Raw genomic sequence first — 20,871 nt, 5'->3', positions numbered from 1 at the left:
ACTATCTCGGTCCTTTGAGTTTGAAGAGAGAACTGTTAGGCTTTGTAGGTTTCGTGGACTCTTCCTGAGGGGTTAAGCCCCAAAGGGCCCCACCATCAGGAGGCAAGGTGGAATGGAAACACAGGCAAGTGAACCACGGCTGTGGTCCAGGAGAAGGAGGTGCCACGTGATCACAGGCACCTGCACTGAGGCTTAAAAAAAAAATTAAAAACTTTGCTGTTCCAGCAAGCCTATACATAATTGCCTGCCTCGTACTATCTTTTGAAAGCAGAGTACCTTTTCACACAGCCTTTATTTTTATTTTATTTTAATTTTATTTATCTGATTTTAGTTTCACTTTTATAATAAGTTTTATTGATTATTAGTTGTGTTTTTTTTAATTTTCTGATGTAACTAATTGTGTTTGTTTTTTAACTTATTTATGTAGTATATTGTAAACCAATGTGATGTTCCTGATGAACGTCAGTATATAAAAACAAACAAATAAATAATCAGCATTTCATTGATATAGTCTTCATTCTCCCAGATGCTTCTCAATCTTGCCACCTTCTCTCTGAGTAACATCATCTGTTTCCTGAGAGAATCGATCTCCAGACATCTTTCACACTGAAAGTCATGGCTGTGATTTGTCTGTCTAAAGACCCCTGCAAGGGTTCTAAGGCTTCAGCATATACAGCTGTCCATGGTGTCTATAGCTTTTTTGATGTCACCATTCTTTTTGTCAACTTTTTCATATGGTTTTGTTTGTTAGACTCTGGAGCATTTTTTTAAATAGTTGTGATGCCCTCCCAGCCTTGATCATTGTGCCATTACTGCTCCAACACTCTAGGGTGCTCAGAGAAGGGGGGATGTTTAGATGCTAGTAACCTCATGACTCAGGACAGTCAGGTTCCTCTCAGACATATATGGGATAGCTCTACAAGAGCTGGCTGCAGCTCCATCTGAGGCCAGTCCTCCTCCTTCTCCTAGACTCCTCAGGCAGGATCATTTGCGGTGTGCATAGCACGGCCTCCAGGACAGAAGTATCACCAGTAGTGGTAAGATCCTCCAGCACAAAGTGTGTCTGGGAGTTGAGCTGTAAGACCTTGAAAAGATAAAGAGATGAGTATGTTCTATAGCTGGAGCACATGTATCCCATTTCCTTCCATCTGAAAAGTCAGGCTTCTGTATAGCAATGCTGTTAACCTGTTATGCCCCTGCCCTGAAATGTTTGTGGCCCATCAGATTTCCAAACTTCCTATAAGGTTGTGACCCTAGTTTGTCCCACCCCTCCCAAATGACCTTACATCCACTAGGCCAATAACCTCCTACAGGCTCCATAAATAGGTTGGAACCTATAAAACAATCCAGTAATGGAATATTAGTGGACTCTTGATTTGTGTTTCTAATCAGATCACCACTGATATAGTGCTGTTGCTGTATCCATGGACCGCAGTAGGCCAATAATGATGTCTGTGCCCAGCTTTTTAGTGGTTATTGCTCTAGTGTTGTGACAACAAATATATCCACCTCCTGCCTTCTTCTGATAGGCACAGACTTGGCGTATCATTTTGGAGGTCCCATTTAATATTCCAATAATGATGTTTCAACTGTGCGATTTTGAGGCTCCTGAGCTTTTTGTTTACAAATGTATTTCTTTGCTGCCAAGAATGTCCTTGTGGAGTGTCTCTGAAAGCACACACTGTAGTTCTTCAGGATCACCTCCAGAATGTAGTTTTCTTTTTGCATGAAGTGCCACATCTTTTGGTGAGTTTATGATCCAGCCTCTGGTTTCCCTAGCCCCCTTCTTAATGTGCTCTACCTCCCGGATAGATGTAGAAGGTGTGTACTATGGGGAGTCTCTGCATCCTTTGACACCTCTCTTCCCTTTCTCCCATCTATTCCTCCCCTGTTCTGCTTTCTTGCATTCCTCCACCAACTAGCTAATAGGTCTATGTGGGGGTCCCTCCTCCACCCATCTAGTCTGACTGCTCTACCTTAATATGTCTTTGCATCTCTTTGCACTCTAGTAGTCTCCTTTCTTTAATCTCCATTCTCCTTTTGGCACACCCACACCTTTCCCTCTCCTTTTCACCCTTTCACCTCTCATGTTCCTTCCATGCTCCATGCCCTCATCAACCATGTCCTCTCATGCCACTCTTTCAAGACCCTTCCTGGCACACAAGATTAACAAACACACTCAACAGCTCACTCACAGACCTGCAACAATGGAAAAACAGTGGAAAGATATTACACAAAAGGAATAGAAGACACACAATGTAAGCCACACAGATATCTGTTTTTCTTTTCTTCAACCTATCTGTTCTCCTTCAGCTGGGGCATTTGCTCTGCTGTTCTACCCTTTCAGAATTGACAAAATACCCCACGTTCTAGTCTTCATTGCATACAGTTTTCAAGGAAGTAAGAAAAGCGATGAGTAAAAAGAAGACTGATCATGCTCAGTTTAGCCTGTGTGCTAATTTTGTAGCATCCATAAACAATTCAGCAATCAGACAGAAATAATGCAGAGACTCTTTGCTTTTTGGGTTAGCATTTGTGTCAATAGCATGTGCACTATTGAGGCTATTTTTATGGAATGTGCGCAAAAAAATGAAACAAATGCATGTTAACTGACATTTTATTGTAAACACTATTATTTTTAGCACAAGTTTTAATGCATTAGCACCTCAATGAAAAAGATCCAAAAGCCCCAGGTTTTTGCTAGATATGGGATAAAATGTGACATCACAAATGAATGAAACTCAGTAGAAAGTTAATAGTTTCTCATGTGGCAGAATCTAATGTGGAGAAACATAAAACATCAGCATTTGTGTCTGCTTCAATAGAATCAGGATTAAGATAAGACCACATAGTTCTAGCTTGAAGATGCAATTTCTTGAAAACATATATTGCGAAGATTCATATATTTTTTTTTCCTGACTGTCTCATATGAGACCTGATTTCTTCTGTTCTCTGTGTATGGGAAACTTTTTTCTGAAAAATAAGTCAAAAACTGTGAGTCTAATGATAGTTGCATAAAAAAGTGAAGTGGAATTTCAAAAATCATTAAACAACCAGTCATGGTGCTGAAATTCTTTCATTCTCGACATAGATGATTTTAGAAAATCTAAAAGGAAAGTTAATTTTCAGAGTCTTAGACATTTATATGTTAAAAGGACAAGTATGAATGCTGGATTCCATGGATAAAACCTTTTTCCCATGTAAGATGGCTTTTTAAAACATGTCCATCATCTATGTGGATAAAAGTATGCATGTCAATCTATCACACCTATACTTCTACTTGATTTGTCAGAAGAAGGTCCTGAGGGCATGTTGAGATCAGGGGAGGAACATAACGCATGGAGATTGCATTTTTAAATCCATGAAGATTATTTTCCCTTAACTTTTTTCCCCTACACAAAATGCAAGCTGCTTTATACCTGCAGCAAAACTACAAGCTTAATTTTTCTTTGATTATTGGGTAAATATAGTATCCATGAGTATTTGCACCAATGTGGGAAGTTTGATTATTGCCCTTTCAGAGGGCAGTTTTCAAACTGCCCACAGGATTGCAAAGTCGGTGGATTCTTCTCTAATATAAGCCACTGGCCCGGCAGTAGCAGCAGGACTATATTGCACTGCTGCTGCTGCCAACTCTGATATTGTACCAGCAACATGAGCAATGTTCAAAACTTGTAGGCCTGAGCTTCCTCTCTGCCAATCCTGAGATACTCAAGATCAGCAGTGAGAAAAGGATGTGTAGGGCCCCGAATTTTAAACATGATGGATTCCCGCAGGCTGTAGTATGGGACCCCTGCTTTAGATGGCTGAATTTGTTCAACCTTTTGAAAAAATTGCTGATAGTGTAGAATCGTCAATCTACACTTCCTGGGAGTCTAAGCAATAACCCGTAGATGTTTGAGTGTGTGCACAAGAAAAGGCTCATATTATGAAGCTTTTTAATATATGAAGACCATTTTATTAAATTGAACTATGGCAACTGCATTCTTAATTAGTGCTATATCTGAATGTTGCTCAATAGTATTATTTTGATTGCTATTTATTTACACCTAACAATTGCAATTTTCTAGGCATACAAATGGTATGAGCTTGGACATCAGCGAGGCCACTTTGCATCCGTTTGGCAGCGTTCGCTCTACAATGTTAATGGACTGAAAGCTCAGCCTTGGTGGACAGCAAAAGAAACTGGCTATACTGATTTAGTAAAGGTGAGCTTATCAAAAGCATTTGGCTGGATAAGATGTAAGTTATCAGGCCAAATACCGAGGCACTTAACTCACTAAATTTTAGCTGGATAAGTAACGGGTGTTTTGGGGGCATTCCATGGTGGGTTTAGTTATTCAAATAACTTATCTGGCTAACTCCAATATTTGGAGCTAGCCAAATAAGTTATTCGGCTAACTCAAGATGTGGTTGAGGGAAGGGTTAAAATGTCAGGGTACCTTTACCTGGATTACTTTAAACCTAACCAGCTATATTCAAAAGAATGTAGCCAAGTAAGTGCCGAGCAATGTTAAAAAAAAAAAAGAAAAAGCAAAAAACACTCAAGCAGGCCTAGCAACCCAATCGCAATTCCCACCAAATAGTGTAAATATAAAACCTCCCCCAAAACTCCCCAAATATAAAAAATATATTCTTATTAAAAGAGGTGAATCACTTGCCTCCACAGTACAGCCATAGAAGCTAGGGATGTGAATCGTGTCCTCGATCGTCTTAACGATCGATTTCGGCTGGGAGGGGGAGGGAATCGTATTGTTGCCGTTTGGGGGGGTAAAATATCGTGAAAAATCGTGAAAAATCAAAAAAAACGTAAAATCGCAAAACCGGCACATTAAAACCCCCTAAAACCCACCCCCCACCCTCCCGAACCCCCCCCCCCCCAAATGACTTAAATAACCTGCGGGTCCAGCGGTGGTCCGGAACGGCAGCGGTCCGGAACGGGCTCCTGCTACTGAATCTTGTTGTCTTCAGCCGGCGCCATTTTCCAAAATGGCACCGAAAAATGGCGGCGGCCATAGACGAACACGATTGGACGGCAGGAGGTCCTTCCGGACCCCCGCTGGACTTTTGGCAAGTCTTGTGGGGGTCAGGAGGCCCCTCCCAAGCTGGCCAAAAGTTCCTGGAGGTCCAGCGGGGGTCAGGGAGCGATTTCCCGCCGCGAATCGTTTTCGTACGGAAAATGGCGCCGGCAGGAGATCGACTGCAGGAGGTCGTTCAGCGAGGCGCCGGAACCCTCGCTGAACGACCTCCTGCAGTCGATCTCCTGCCGGCGACATTTTCCGTACGAAAACAATTCGCGGCGGGAAATCGCTCCCTGACCCCCGCTGGACCTCCAGGAACTTTTGGCCAGCTTGGGGGGGGCCTCCTGACCCCCACAAGACTTGCCAAAAGTCCAGCGGGGGTCCGGAAGGACCTCCTGCCGTCCAATCGTGTTCGTCTATGGCCGCCGCCATTTTTCGGCGCCATTTTGGAAAATGGCGCCGGCTGAAGACAACAAGATTCAGTAGCAGGAGCCCGTTCCGGACCGCTGCCGTTCCGGACCGCCGCTGGACCCGCAGGTTATTTAAGTCATTGGGGGGGGGGTTCGGGAGGGTGGTGGATTTAATTTAAAGGGTCGGGGGTGGGTTTTAGGGGGTTTTAGTGTGCCGGCTCACGATTCTAACGATTTACAATGATAAATCGTTAGAATCTCTATTGTATTGTGTTCCATAACGGTTTAAGACGATATTAAAATTATCGGACGATAATTTTAATCGTCCTAAAACGATTCACATCCCTAATAGAAGCACCTCTGGCCAGCTCCTCCTCTTCCAGCACCCTAATCCTAACCCTTCCACCCCATTAGGCACCCTCGAAAAACGTCTGCGCGCCCAGGTTCACCGTATACTCCTGTCGCGATCCTGGATGCTTTCAGCATTGCTTTGCCGTGATTGGTAAAGATACAAAGGGCATTGGCAAGGGCAAAGAGGAAATTGACTGGAAACTGAATGGAAGCTCTGGTAGGCAAGGACAGCAGGGCAGACTGGGCATCTGCCGACAAGTACTATGTTACCCTTTTACAATTAAAAAACATTTGCTCATATAAAGTGTTATACAGTGGGAAGATTTATGGTGCCAACTGAGCAGGATATATTTACATTGAATTCCTATCTCTGCTTCTCAACATTTGGAATGCTTTTTGATGTGTTGAAATTAGGGGCTGAAAGTTAGTGTTACTCTTCGCCTAACATCCAACACATTTGGTATTCTCTCTAAGAATCAGGCTACAACAAGCTTGTTCCTGTAGCCCAATTGCAAAAATAAGGTTGGTCTACAGGTTTCTGCAGCTTCAATTTCATCCAAACATTTTGTGGATGCTAATCTCAGCTTGTCTTGACTTGCAATTGTCTTTACTTTTACTAACATTATTTTTAAGGGGTTGCATTTAGAAAATAGATTCTCACACAAGAATCCAGATATGCCGCTATCTGGCATATAATGATATAGAAAAAAGCCTTAGAAGATGATACGAACCAATAAATTATAAACAAAACATGTATTCATCAAAAATAACACTAAATAGTATTTTATTCTATGGGGCCATCATATATACCCCAACTATTGATATCTTTTAGAGCATTAATTGTGCTCCATCGATAGCTTAACGGGGTGCGGTTTTAATCATAGGTCCAATTTTTTTAAGAATTTTTTTTAGAGCATTTCAAAAAAAATTTTTTTTTTTAAAAGTGCACTACTTCCCTTGATCATGCCCAACACGGTACCATGTTTCGCAAAGCTGCTGCTTCAGGGGCCGGAATCAAAATGTTTCAGAATCCACATATACTTTCATTTCTTTTCTTTTCAGTCCCGTAATTATTCTTTTGAGTAGACGTGACTGCTAATTTCTTCAAAAAGCGCGTTATTACCCGCCACAAACTCTGGCATATAAGCAGGGAGGGTAATTTTTAACACCATTGCCACAGGCAAAACAATGCTCTACAGTGCAGAATTCGCTCTTTAGAAAAATGCTCACTGGATATGCAGGTAAATTTGCACGAGTGGGGTCTGTATGCTTATATGTTTGCCTGTAATTAGCAGAAAAGTTTCTGGGTGTTGGGCTTAGGAGAGGTTAGCACCTGCCTGCATATAGTTTAATTTTCAAAAGTATGTGCTTATTTTACTCTAGAAAAATCTACCTGCACAAATTAGCAGGTGCAGGTGTGCAGGGGTTAGTTTTCCTGGGGGGATTTTCAAAGTGAACTTGTGCATGTAAGTTCATGTTGAAGACTGATGTAAATTCCGCAGGTAATTGACTTTGCTGTAATGCAAGCAGTTACAACATTACCCCCAAGGGAGCAATTTTCCAATTGTGTCTGCATTAGGGGTGCTTTTTATCCACAGACTTAATTTTCTAAGAAAGAGCATGCACATACTTTGGCTTTGAATCTTGCCACAGCTACAGAGTACCCATGGAACTGTTTCAGCTCCTTTTTGTTCATGGAAGTGCTTTTTCCAGAGAAAATAATGTAGATACAGTTAAAAATGCAGCCTACTTGCTTTATTTTCCTATCTTGACTTAAACCCGGTACGGGACACCCCCCCCCCCCCCCCAACCTAAATGCAGCTAAACGTTGCATGTGGTGGGCCCAGTTTTCAAATAGATTTACAAACATAAAATCTGATTTTTCCTAGCATGTAGACAGATGGACTCAGGACAAGTGGGTTATGCTCCCCTCCCTGCAGATGGAGATGGAGCAAGCTGACGTCACGGTATATATATATACTCCTGCAGTGACCCCAGCCTGCCAGTATTCTCCATCTCCAGCAGGTGATGGATGTACATCTCCCTATGGGGATTGCTTTGAGTTTTTGGAAGGAGAAATTTGAAATTTGACTTAAGGAAAAGAAAGCTCGCTCTCCTACAGTGACACCAAAAGGTCCCTCCCCCAATTGAGAATTCCTGAGATGATTTCTGAGGTCCCTCAGAGGTGTGCCTTGGTCTGGTAGCTGGGTTTCCCAGTGTGGACTTAGCTGCTCTTTCAGCTGAAAGGCAGCAGGTGCAGGAGGTCGAGCGCAGTGATGATGGCAGATGCCCCCCCATCCCCCGTCTCTGTATTTAGCCGGTAAGTGCTGAGCTCAGGTAAGGTTTAAAAAAAAAGTGAACGTTTTACCTTCAGATACAGAGAAAGCTAGAGGGGTTTTTAGGATTTCCTACGGTCTCTGTGCTTGGCGTGCCATCCTGATGTTCGTTCCCGCTCCCTTTAGGTTTGCGGAACTGGGTAGCCTGGCAGGTTTGTGCTTGCACACCACGTGGTAGGCCATGGCAGCATTTTTGCACGCTCCTCTGCATGTTTTGCTGCCCTCTACAGGCCATCAATGTGCGCACTGCATTGGCTGTGCGCCTTCAGAGGTCTCACCTGTTGAAGCATGGGTATTCCGCGGTGATTTCCACCTTACTCCACACTCAGAAGTTCCCCACTTCCTTAGTTTATGTGTGGGTTTGGAGAGTATTTGAGGCCTGGTGTGAGGAGCGTGGTGTTCTTCCTTGTTCAGTTCAAATCTCTCTTATTCTGGATTTTTTGCAGGATGAGTTGAATGAAGGATTGGCCCTTAATTCCTTGAAGGTGCAGGTTGTGGCTCTTGCCTGTTTCATGAGTCTGGTGAACGGTGATTCCTTGTCATCCCTTCCTGATGTGGTCCGTTGTTTGAAGGGAGTGAAGCACCTTAGGCCTCCCTTGAAGGTTATCGGTCCCCTTGGTGGGCCCTACGTTCTGACCGCTGTGTAGTCTTTCCTTGTGGTTGTTAACCTTGAAGATGGTGTTCCTGGTGGCTATATCTTCTGCGTGTTGAATTTCTGAGCTGCAGGCCTTGTCTTGCTGGGAGCCATTCCTTCAGGTGACTCCATGGGTGATACAGCTGTGTACTGTTCCCTATTTCTTGTCCAAAGTGGTGCTGGACTTTCATTTGAATCAGTCTATCTTCTTGCCATCTCTGCATAAGGTCAGGGAAGCAGAGGAATATCACCTCCTGCGCTCCTTGGATGTTAAGAGACTTGTCGTGCAGAATCTGGTCTTTTCTGAGCCTTTCCAGAGGACAGATCGCCTGTTGTCCTCCATGATGGGAGTAAGCAGGGCACTCCAGCTTCATGGGCTACCATAGCTCATTGGATTAAGGAGGTATGTGGATGCTGAAAAGCCGTTGCCTACTCAGTTTAAGGCTCTTTCCACTAGAGTTCAGGCAGTGTTATGGGTGGAGATTAGATTGTTGTCGCCTGTCGACATTTGCCGAGCTGTGACATGGGCTCCTTACATATGTTTTCTAGGTTTTATCATCTGGATGTGCAGGCCCAGGAGGATGCAGCCTTTGCATGGGCAGTGTGACTGGACAGAGAGCAGCCTCCCACCCTGTTCGGGAGTAGCTTTGGTACCACCAGATGGTCCTGGTATATCCAGATGGTCTTAAGACCATCTGTCTACACACTAGGAGAAATTACTTACCTGATAATTTTGTTTTCCTTAGTGTAGACAGATAGACTCAGCTTCCTGCCCTCGACTGCCACATGAGTGTGTCAATTGTCCTCCTGTGGGGATTTGGATCCCAAGGGATTACTGGTAAGTGTTCATTCAGGGGCGGATTTTAAGAGCCCTGCTCGCCGTTGCGCCTATGTTCAATAGGCCTACCGGCGTGCGCAGAGCCCTGGGACTCGCGTAAGTCCCGGGGTTTTCCGAGGGGGCGTGTCGGGGGGCGGGGCCGAGTGGTGCGCCATTTTTGGGGCGGGACACGGCGTTTCGGGGGTGGGCCGTGGGTGTGGTTTCGGCCCGGGGCGGTCCGGGGGCATGGCCGCGCCCTCCAGAACCACCCCTGGGTCACATCTAGGTGCTCCAGCGGCCCGCTGGGTTGCGTCTAGGCGCGCCAGCGGCCCGCTGGTGCACGGGGATTTACTTCTCCCTCTGGGAGGCGTAAATCCCCCAACAAAGGTAGGGGGGGGGTTTAGACAGAGCTGGGGGGTGGGTTAGGTAGAGGAAGGGAGGGGAAGGTGAGGGGAGGGCGTTAGCGAATTCCCTCCGAGGCCGCTCCGATTTCGGAGCGGCCTCGGAGGGAACGGAGGTAGGCTGCGCGGCTCGGCGTGCGCCGGCTACACGGAATCGGTAGCCTTGCGCGCGCCGATCCAGAATTTTTGCGGCTACGCGCGGCTACGCGCGTATCTACTAAAATCCCGCGTACTTTTGTTGGCGCCTGGAGCGCCAACAAAAGTACGCCAACGCGCCGTTTTTGAAAATCTACCCCTCAGTCCCTAGATTGGGGAACCTAGATTCTTAAGTGACTTCAGTGTTTCTCGTTGGTTGAGTACAGTTATGGTTGACTCTTTTTAATCAAGTTGTTTGCTAGTAATGTAAGTGAGTAACTCTTCCCTCATTTTTGCAGCCCTCATTTTCAAAGCAGACTTAGGTGTGGAAGCCCACGTTGAGAATTTGGGCTAAAGTCTGTGAATCCTTTCCATTCGCCGATTGCAGCCCTGCATATCAGGAGAGGGCCATTTTCAGGCAGCCCATCTGCCCCCGTAAATCTCTATTTACGCCTGGAAATGGCTTGGAGAATTGCCCTCTTAATTCTTTTCCTGCTAACCTGCTTCCACTGTGCAACTTTATTTCTGGTCTGTCCCAAAACTGATCTTGTCTGTTATGTTTCTGTTGTGTTTTCTACCCCTTAGTTTCTCTTTATTACTGTAGTTCTTTATCTGAGTTTGCAAGAATGTAATAATTTCATATTGCTTATTGTTGCCTCTGTTGTCATATGTGCTGCCATTATGCTTCACATTATTCAATATAACTGGTGACTCAGCTACCCTAATGGAATATTGGCATGAAGCAATTAGTGTAAAAGTAAATGAGATTGAACTACAGACTTTGCAGAGACTATTTCTTTGTTTTTGTGTCTATTAACCTTTGGCCACCTTTGTCTTGAAATATTATGAAAGTTTTTGATATTTGTCAGGAAATGTTGTGTTATTAATGTAATAAATCATATTGCACTTCCACAGAGAGTAATTTAAAATCATGTAGGTGTTTTTTTTCCAGTGTACTGCTGGTACAGAAGGGGAAGACTGTTGACAGCAATCTATTTAGACATGGTGAAGCTGAAAAGAAGGAATTATTTGAATTGCAGATGTTGAGTATAGAAAGAAAACAAGATTCCTTAACAAATTAGTGCAAGCTAAAATAAATGAACAAAAACATCAGAAAAGTATTAAGAATTTCAGATTGGCCAGGTTACTTATGATTTATTAAAATTATTACCCCCGTTTCAGTCATTGCAAATGCAGCCTCGCATGCTAAATCAGCAAATACTGTGTGAGTTTGCAAATCACACATTATTTGCCGATTTTGGGCAAAAAGCAGCATTTGCATATTTTTGTTCTCCTTTTGGTATATTGGCTTCCTTATTTATGAAGTTAGAAAATTCAATTCCAAATTACAATTTCAAAAATTACAAATTTTAAGGGGTTTTCCTCCTGCTTGCTTTACTGTCTTATTTTAACCTAGAATTGAGTAGGAAATTTACAAAATCTAATTGAAATGTAAGCTACTAGGGTACTTAAATGGGTTGAAATTGCTAAAGAAACTGAAATTATAGCAACCTATGTTTCAGTTCTACTAAGGACCTTCTTCAGGGATGAAAAGGTCATTACTTAGTAAGTATTAGATGGGATAGGTAATAAATAAACCAATGGAAATCCCATTCTTTTTGACTGGGATGGGTTAGACTTGATACTCATTATTACTATTTAAACTTTTGACGGCATTTTTCAATTAAAATAGAACCAAAAAATATTGCTTACATTATAATTACCTACAGCATATCATGTCGCTGATTGGTTGCTGGAGACTCAGTTCTATACCTTGGTGAAATTAGAGCAATGCTTGTTTCTCCCAGTGAATTTAGGTTTTGATTTACATTCTAAATTAGCAACCTTACAAGTGGTCTTAAAAATAGTCCATTGTTTGCCCCATTGGTCTGTACTTGGAGATATCTCTGTTCCTTGCTCTGTTTGGACAGTCTGTTTCGCAATTGTTGCCGATTAGGGGCAATAGACAATTTGTGCCTGGGACTCAGAATAAGATGTTTGTGATATGGGAACCCGGGGTTTAAAGGTGGTCGCTCAATTCCTGAGTGAGGAGGGAACCATAAGAACTTTTCAAGACATATCTGTGGACTTTGATTTGCATAATAAACATTTTTATGCATATTTACAATTCAAACATTATATTCAATCTCTTCGAATGCAAGACTGGGTGCATGAAAATAGAGAATTTTTATCTGATATTTGTGATGCAGAGGACCCAATGAGACATACAATATTGTCTCTTTACCGCACTTTGATGAGTAAGAAGCCAAATGTCAATTGTGGGAAGATTTTGAGGGGCTGAAGTCTGAGTTAGAACTTGATCTGACAGTAGATCAGTATGCCTATTGCTTTAAGAGAATAAAATCATTCACTATTTATGTAGGGATTGCAGGTGCAGTACAGATTTCTTATACGATACTACTTACCCCAGAGAATGACTTTTCTTATGAAAATAGCTACGTCAGATAGCTTCATTAAGTGTATCTTAGTACCGGGTACTTTAAGTCACCAGTTTTGTATATATCCTAAGATACATCACTATTGGAAATCTATTGTAAATTATATTCAGCAGGTCATGGGGGTATTGTTATCCTTTCAACCTAAGGTGCTCCTTTTTGATAATTTGAGTGGAGTAGCCATTGGATAGAAGTTTGTGTGACTTTGGATGCATAAAACCTTGGTATTGGTGAAAAAAAGTGATTTTGCAGAATTGGCTGGGGGAGAATCCACCAACAATTACACAATGGAGGACCCAGCTTCATGCTATCAGGTAAAGTTTAAAAGGAGCATGCGTGCGCCCTTAAATGCGTGTATTGAACAAGCGAGCAAAAATACACTTAATTTTATATCGTGCATGCAAATACACACACATCACTTAAAATATCCCTACTGCACATGTGTGTGGAGCCTTTACATACATGCTCACAAATGACTATGGGGAGGGGGAGAGAGCGAGAGAGAGACAATCTGACACTCTGCCACTGTAAGAGGGGCAGTTTCAGCTCAGGGTTGATTTTTTTGGGGGGGCAGTGTTACAAGGGTCTACAGACTCTTGAGCTTTAGGCAGACCAATGTAACACCGTCCCCTTCCCCCCCCCCCCCCCCCAACCCACCTCTCTCTCTCTCTGCCAGGTGTTCAAGATCCCTCTGGCCCAATTGTGCCTCACCAGGACCAGTAGTAAAGTTATGCAGTTAATATGGCGCACATTGTTATGTTCAGCCTTGCAAAATTCGGTAGTTACGCACATAAGTCTTGAGCTCACCCCAGAACATCCATGCCCTGCCCCTTTTCTGTCTCCTTATTCTTGTCACATGCACAGGTATGTATGCGCGTACTTCCCGGCTTCTTAAAATGTGTGTTGCTTGTGCGCGGCCCACATATGTATGTATATGTATGTATGGGGCCGGTTTTGCAGGAGCAATGCTTTTAAAATCTATCTATTAGTGTATAAATGAGAAGTATATAGAAAAAACGGAGCTTCACGTGAAAAATGCACAAAGCCCTGAAACGTTGGCATTTTTGCATGCAAAGCCCAATTTACCAAAAAAAAAATAAATTTGCAAGTTAGTGCAAATCCTTCAAGAGAGAAAAATAAAACTAGTCATTATGTACAATTTTTGACTCTCTAGCCTTCATCCTCTGGATTGTGTCTTGTGTCTGAATTGCTCAAGGACATGCTTTGACTAGAAAAGGAAGACATCTGTTTTGCCTTCTGTTCTGCACAACTCAGTCCTTGTAGCCTATCCATGCCCCACAAGGAATAAACAAAAGATGTGCAGGAAAGAAGGAAGGTAGCAAAGTTAGCTATCCCTCCATTTGAAACATGATCAGTAAGTTTAACCACAACAAAGTGTACCACAAAAGGAAGTTATTATCAGGAAGGAAACCACTGTTCCTCATTTAATAAGACTAAAATAAACCTCCATCTTACTAGATATATAACTCTGGGCCTTTTTTAAAAGGACCTTGTTTCCATTTTGTGCCTTTGAGAAAAAAAATCTTCATTGAATGAGGCTCTGTTTTTCTGTGCTATTATAGAAATCCAGTTTCATGGCCTCAATACAGTATCCAGCTACTCTCTCTTTTTGTGCTAACAGTTAAAAAATTCAGATTAACATCCCTATGATATTGCAGAGGAATGACTCGTTTTAATTTTTATAGTTAGCTCTTAAAGAGTGCAATCATAAATGATTTGACTCTTTGCAAATATTTTCCAAAATGACAAAAAAATGGGGCCAGTTTTCAGCTGCGGAGTGGCTAGTTGTTAGCCAGATACACCTTATCTGCTAACTTAACTGAAATATTCAATGGTGCATCAGAACTGCTGAATATACCTGGATATCTTAATGTTATCTGGCTAACTTTAGGACAGCCCTATGGCGCGACCAGAATTAGACACATAACTTGTGTGCATAACTTATGCGGCTAACTCTGCTCCTCCCACAAACGCCTCCTGCCCGCATCCAGCCTGCCACTGATTTATGCAGCTACATTCTAGCCACATAACTCATTATTTGGCTAGAATGTAGCTATATACGGTGATGAATATCTCCATTTTGCCATTTAGATGGATAACTTTTCATGTATCCGTCTAAATGGCTTTTGAATATAGACCTCATTGTTTTTCAGAGCAATTTTCAAGTTTTTGGGATTTAACAAAATGCCATTTTCGGTTAAAATTACAATTCATTTACAAAATGTGCATCCCTACCAAGAACCCTACTTCAATTTTTAAGGAGAAAGGCAGTTAAGCAATGATAAAACTAAACTACATATCAGTAATTTTATACATTTTCATGTAGATGTTTTCATCAAATGTTCATATTTTAATTGGGCCAGGCTTCTGTGTCTGGAATTTTTGCAGATTTTAATGCAGAACAAAGCAGCTGATGGACATAGGACAGACCACCCCTAAGTGTAAAACTTGGTCAGCAGTTTGTTTTATGTTTTAATCCTGATTGTCGTCAGGATCAACTGCAAGGTTTTTCATTACTTAAATGATCAATAGCTTTGCTAGCTTGCCATATTTAACTATCTGCTGAACAGGCCTGGGCTGATATAACCTCTTGTAATAGAAACTGCCCTCAAGAAAACTGCTGATTTTTTTTTTTTTTACCTCTGCCTGAGAAAAACAACTATAAATTTGAAACAGCATCATAACGTCTGATTTTTTAACTTCTTTCACAATAGGCCTCAGAAGCAAGTGCAAATAAATATTTGTCATTGTGAGCTGATTGTTTACTGCATTCAAGTAAAAGGTTCATTAAAGTAAGGACCACATGTTCTAAAGGATTTCTTCTATTTTGTATCTATGGGGAAAAGGCTTAGTGCATATGGCCCTAGGGAATGGGCTCCATAAAGCATCCCTGTATTAAATACAGATATACGGTTGTGATTGTCAATTTTCTCTCCCTGCAGTCTTTGGAAAGAAACTGGAAACTAGTTCGTGATGAAGGGCTTGCCGTGATGAATAAAGCTAAAAATCTTTTCATTCCTGAAGATGAAAATCTGCGAGAAAAAGGAGATTGGAGTCAGTATACTTTATGGCAACAAGGTAATTAGCACGTTGGCAGGTCTTCGTTCTGCTTCAGCGAACTAAATTGGCTTTCATGCTTGACCGTGCTGTCATTTCAGCCCATGAGCTGAAAAGAAAGCTAAAATACACTGTAAGTGGGGCACATATGGCTTACCTGGGCTTGTCCATATCCACCATCGCAAGAATACAGTGCACAATCAATAGACAAACACTGCTTGATTGAGTGGAATTATGTAAAGCAGCCAGGGGAATCTCAGGCTCTCTGATGTACGTACATACACACACACATATATATATATATATATATATATATATATATATATATATATATATATATATTGCTATAGGCAGAATATAAATCTTTTAAAATAAATAAAATGTATACATCCACACATGCACACACATTCTCTGGATATTCCAGCTCCCCCTTCCCCCTTTGTAAAGGGATAAGGAAGGAGGAGGAGACAAACTAGGGATATACAAAGGATAATCAGTTCCAGAACCATCAAACTGCCTTATGCAAGCAAGGCCATGGTCTTCTCCAGGAGTAAGCTCCTGGCCAGACGATGCCAGGCGCCCATCACGTTCAGGCAATAACACAACTGCACTGGGGGTCACCAGTCTGCCGGTACACCAGGGTAATCCAGTCCAGAAGGTAGACAGACACTGGTCATACTCAACGAGTCCTCTAATACCCTAATGTCATGACTATACCATGCTTCATCAGAGCCAAGGAAGCCCATCCAACAAACAAACCCAGGTAGTGGAGAAGGTACAGAGAAGGGCTACCAAAATGATAAGGGGAATGGAACAACTCCCCTATGAGGAAAGACTAAAGAGGTTAGGACTTTTCAGCTTGGAGAAGAGACGGCTGAGGGGGGATATGATAGAGGTTTTAAAATCATGAGAGGTCTAGAACGGGTAGATGTGAATCGGTTATTTACTCTTTCGGATAGTAGAAAGTCTAGGGGGCACTCCATGAAGTTAGCATGTGGCACATTTAAAACTAATCGGAGAAAGTTCTTTTTTACTCAACGCACAATTAAACTCTGGAATTTGTTGCCAGAGGATGTGGTTAGTGCAGTTAGTATAGCTGTGTTTAAAAAAGGATTGGATAAGTTCTTGAAGGAGAAGTCCATTACCTGCTATTAAGTTCACCTAGAGAATAACCACTGCCATTAGCAATGGTAACATGGAATAGACTTAGTTTTTGGGTACTTGCCAGGTTCTTATGGCCTGGATTGGCCACTGTTGGAAACAGGATGCTGGGCTTGATGGACCCTTGGTCTGACCCAGTATGGCATTTTCTTATGTTCTTATGTAGGCCAGGGAATAAAAAGTTATAATAATTATTATTATTTTTAGATACTGCCCTGCCAGTGATTATAGCCCTTCCCCCATATTAAGAATCGCTCAAGCCCTCTATCATATCTAACCCCACCTAAGCTCAAGTATTCCATGGGACAGGCCGCATTGCCAAAATCAGTACAGTTTTACCAATCCATGATTTATCAAACAGTGGTGCAAGTTAACAATCCTGTAGTGTCAAAGATAGGTCCATGGTGGGACTCAAGACAAAGGCTACTGGTGCCAGAAGTACCGACAGCCCTCGCTGAAGAAAAAAATAGAAGAATGGGGGTGTTTATCTCTTTCTCCCACACTGCTATGGGAATTCCCCCGCCCTACCTTGAGGGCAATGCATCTAGGGTGGCTGGAACCACAGATGAAGCAAAAGACTGTCACCTATTCAACCCTCAATGCAAAGACTCATTAGCAATCAGTCCTCATTCTGGAGCAGCCAAACTCTGACAGCAAGGCCTTTTTATTCTGAGTATCTTCTTCTCTGGCTGTATTTTCTCATATGAGCAAATGGGCCATGATCTTGGCAAACACTGCTGTCAGAGAAAGTGTCCACAAGCCGTTAGTGTTTGCCAAGAGCTGTCAGAGAAAGTGTCCACAAGCCGTTAGTGTTTGCAAAGAGTGTGGATTGGGAACACGATACCCTTTACCCAGTCAGTGCCCCCCCCCCCCCCCCTAGAGTTGGCCCTGGAGTGTGGGAACAGAAATCCATCCCCAGCTGCAAACCAAGATAAACCCTGTTGGGACTCAGTCACCTGGGTGGGGGGATAACATCTTTTTAAGTAGTGAACATCATGGGAGAGGGGTGGGGGTCACCTGAATGTCAGCCAGATACCATTTAGTCACCACTGCACAAGCACTTAGCAGCCATATGAGAAAATACAGCCAGAGAAGAAGATACTCAGAATAAAAAGGCCTTGCTTGCAAAAGGGTTTTATTTTTCAGACTTAATGAGGCACACCCCCCCCCCCCCCCAGCCTTTCACATGGCATCAGAGAGAAAAAGGCAGTAAAGCTATTAGTCCCACTGGGGGACTGTTTGGGGAAGGAGAGAATGAGGCACACCCTCCCCAATCTTGCTTTCTCTCTTGCAATTTTTTTTTTAAATGTGGCTCTTTAAGGTCCAGGTTTAGTAGAAACTGCAGTCCTCTGGATTGGTTCATGAAGCAAATTAGTTATCTATTAATTTATTGTACTGCACACAAGCATATTAATAAGGAGCCAAGAATCAAGCCGAAGCAGCAGCAGCAGCAGCAATGCAACTGCAGAGTTGCAAGTCCCACCAGAAAAGCGGAGTCTGCACTGGGGGTTGGGTGCGAGGTATTAGATTAGAGCATGGCCCATGTGCGGGCGCAGAGCCTCAGTGTTTCTGATGCTAGGTGAATATGCCTCCACTGTGTGATGTCATAGGTTGGGGGAGGGACTGATTCTAAATCACATAACAGCTGCTACAGGGTCCTGGTACAGGCAAACAGAGAGAACAAGCCACAAATGGGGCAATACCCACCTGAAGTAGTGGACCGCTGGGGCAAGATGCCAGAGCCCTACTACCGGGACACTCCATAAGTAGGAAGGGCTCTAGCATGACTCCACGAGCAGGCTCAAGACATGAGCGAGCCCTATTAAAAGCACCCTATCCCCTAGCCAAGGTCTATTGCAGTAGTGGCAGCGTGTCACCCCAATCCCAGTGGGTCTCCTTTTTTAAAAAATATCTCCCTGAGTCCAGGGCAATTATGCCAGCACCACCACTTCCTGGGATCAATCTAGCTGCAACAACCAATGCAGAAAAAGAAGTGGAGCCCAAGGCTACAGCAGCAACAGCATCATCTAGCTCCCCACTTCTGTCAGACCATAGACTCACCCACAGGCCAGGGCCAGTTATACCTCTGACCCAGGTCCAATCACAGCAACTCCTTCTGCCTCCTTCCAAGTCTGGGTCAGCTGCACCAGCAATACCCCACCCCTCCCAGGGACAGAACAGTCAAACTGCAACTAGCAGTAGCCATGGAAGGGTACTAAATAGAAAGCGGACCTGGTTTCAATCTCTCACAGAAAGACCATGGTCCATCAGCTTCTCTTTCCCTGCCCGTGTAGCTGTGGCAAGGGTTTATGAGATAAGATATTGAATGGTTGACAAAAGCAAGGCAATAAACCTTCTTCCTCTTTCACTCTTTGTGCTAAGTTTAGTTTACTTAACTCAATCTCTTAAGAGGGTGATCCAGCCATGTGCTCCTGGGCTCGGATAACTCTGGCTTCTCTGTCCCTTGTTGGTATTTTACATGTAGCTCAGCTATGAAGCAAGAACACCTGTCTGTCTCTCTCTTTCGATAATTAACTCTTCAGGAGAAGAACTGATTGCAGGGCTGCCAGATGCATTTCTCTCTTCCTGGCTCCAGCTCCTGGCCATCCCTGCCCCACATACACATAGCCAACCAAATTGCACTTTTTCTACCTTAAATGATCTCCCAGCATTCCCTTTGGTTTCCTCCTCTGCTGGCTATGCAGTGCTGTTCTCTGGGCAGGGTAATCAGTACAGCTCTTTTCCCAACTTGTTAACACTGTGAGTGCTGGATGCTGGTTCTTGCAGATCATTTGCCATTCACAGGAGAGCACACAGAGGTTTTGATGTATTTTTATATTCCTTTACTTTGGCTGTGGCGACTTGCAGTCTCTGCAGAATTGAAAAACCCTTTTTGGCAGGTCCAAAACACATCACTCAGATCCAGATATAGCTTGGTTCTCATTGTAAGGCTCCATCATATAAGCTTGTGGGGGCAGGAACCTGGTTTATAGTAGCTTGCTACCTTTATGTAGTAGCCAAGATTTTTTTTTTATACTTATCTCAATGGCAAATAAGTGTAGAACATCAGGTTGAAGATAACACTGGTGTAGGTGATTCATTCCATCGATGTATAACAAACTCACAACCTTCCTACATGGTACCATGTTATGCATTTTCCGGGAGGTTTGAATATCCTTCAATACAATCAAATCTGTATAAAAACTTCAAGGAGTTCAGAATGCACTGCCCTTCAATATAGTCTCCGCCAGATTCACTCCAAGAGTAACCCACCTCTTAGATCTCCCTTTTCTGAGCCTCTTTATGATTACAGTTGTTTCTGCTGGTATGCAGCCCTTGCACAAACTAGATCTACTCCATTGTATGTTCCAAATAGTTAAACGTTTATTATTAGGGATACCAGCAAACAACATTTACAAACAATGGTAAGGATGGTAAAAGTCACAGATTTAAGAAGGGTTCACAGGCATCCACAGCTAAAAAGCTGCATTAGTGATATCTGTTAGGATATGTAAGTATGTTGGCCCTTTGGCCGAGGTGAGAGGTGATACCGCCCAGGGGAGGAGCCCCGCTGAGCCTCACCGTCAGGCTTAATTGGTTTAGGGTAGTAACTGCAGCAACAAGCAAGTTACCCCCATGCTTATTTGTTTACCAAGACTGTGCAGTTCAGTCCTTTTTGTTTGTTGTCTGAATGCAAATCCTCTTTTCCACATTTCCCTTTGCCGTTGAAGCAGAGAGCAATATTGGAGTTGCATTAGCCCTGTGAAGGCTTATTGAGTAAGGGTAGTAATCACCAGATAGCCACTATTCCAGCAAGCCACCCATGCCTCTTCTCTTCATTCCCATCTCTAGCCTTTATGGATCCATGGTGTTTATCCCATGCCTCTTTGAAATCCTTCACAGTTTTAGCCTTCACCACTTCCTCCGGAAGGGCATTCCAGGCATCCACCATTCTCTCTGTGAAGAAATACTTCCTCACATTGGTTCTGAGTTTTCCTCCCTGGAGATTCAAATCGTGACCCCTAGTTCTACTGATTTTTTTCCAACAGAAAAAAAAACGAGGCAAGAACT

At 43.0% G+C, this 20,871-nt stretch overlaps 1 protein-coding gene across 8 annotated transcripts in view; it reads left to right on the top strand.

The window, feature by feature from the left end:
- The window catches only part of ASPH (aspartate beta-hydroxylase), a 508,516-nt gene that overhangs the window by 469,033 nt on the left and 18,612 nt on the right, over positions 1–20,871 (top strand). For all 8 annotated transcript variants that reach the window (XM_029591373.1, XM_029591374.1, XM_029591372.1 and 5 more), the window contains 2 exons: positions 4,071–4,208; positions 15,525–15,660. In XM_029591373.1, coding sequence (XP_029447233.1) covers positions 4,071–4,208; positions 15,525–15,660 — 274 coding nt within the window. The remainder of the gene's footprint in view (positions 1–4,070; positions 4,209–15,524; positions 15,661–20,871) is intronic.

Source organism: Rhinatrema bivittatum, chromosome 2, assembly GCF_901001135.1.
Source record: "Rhinatrema bivittatum chromosome 2, aRhiBiv1.1, whole genome shotgun sequence".
Taxonomy (NCBI): Eukaryota; Metazoa; Chordata; class Amphibia; order Gymnophiona; family Rhinatrematidae; genus Rhinatrema; species Rhinatrema bivittatum.
Note: the sequence above shows the minus strand (reverse complement) of the source record. Positions and strands in the feature narration are given on the sequence as shown.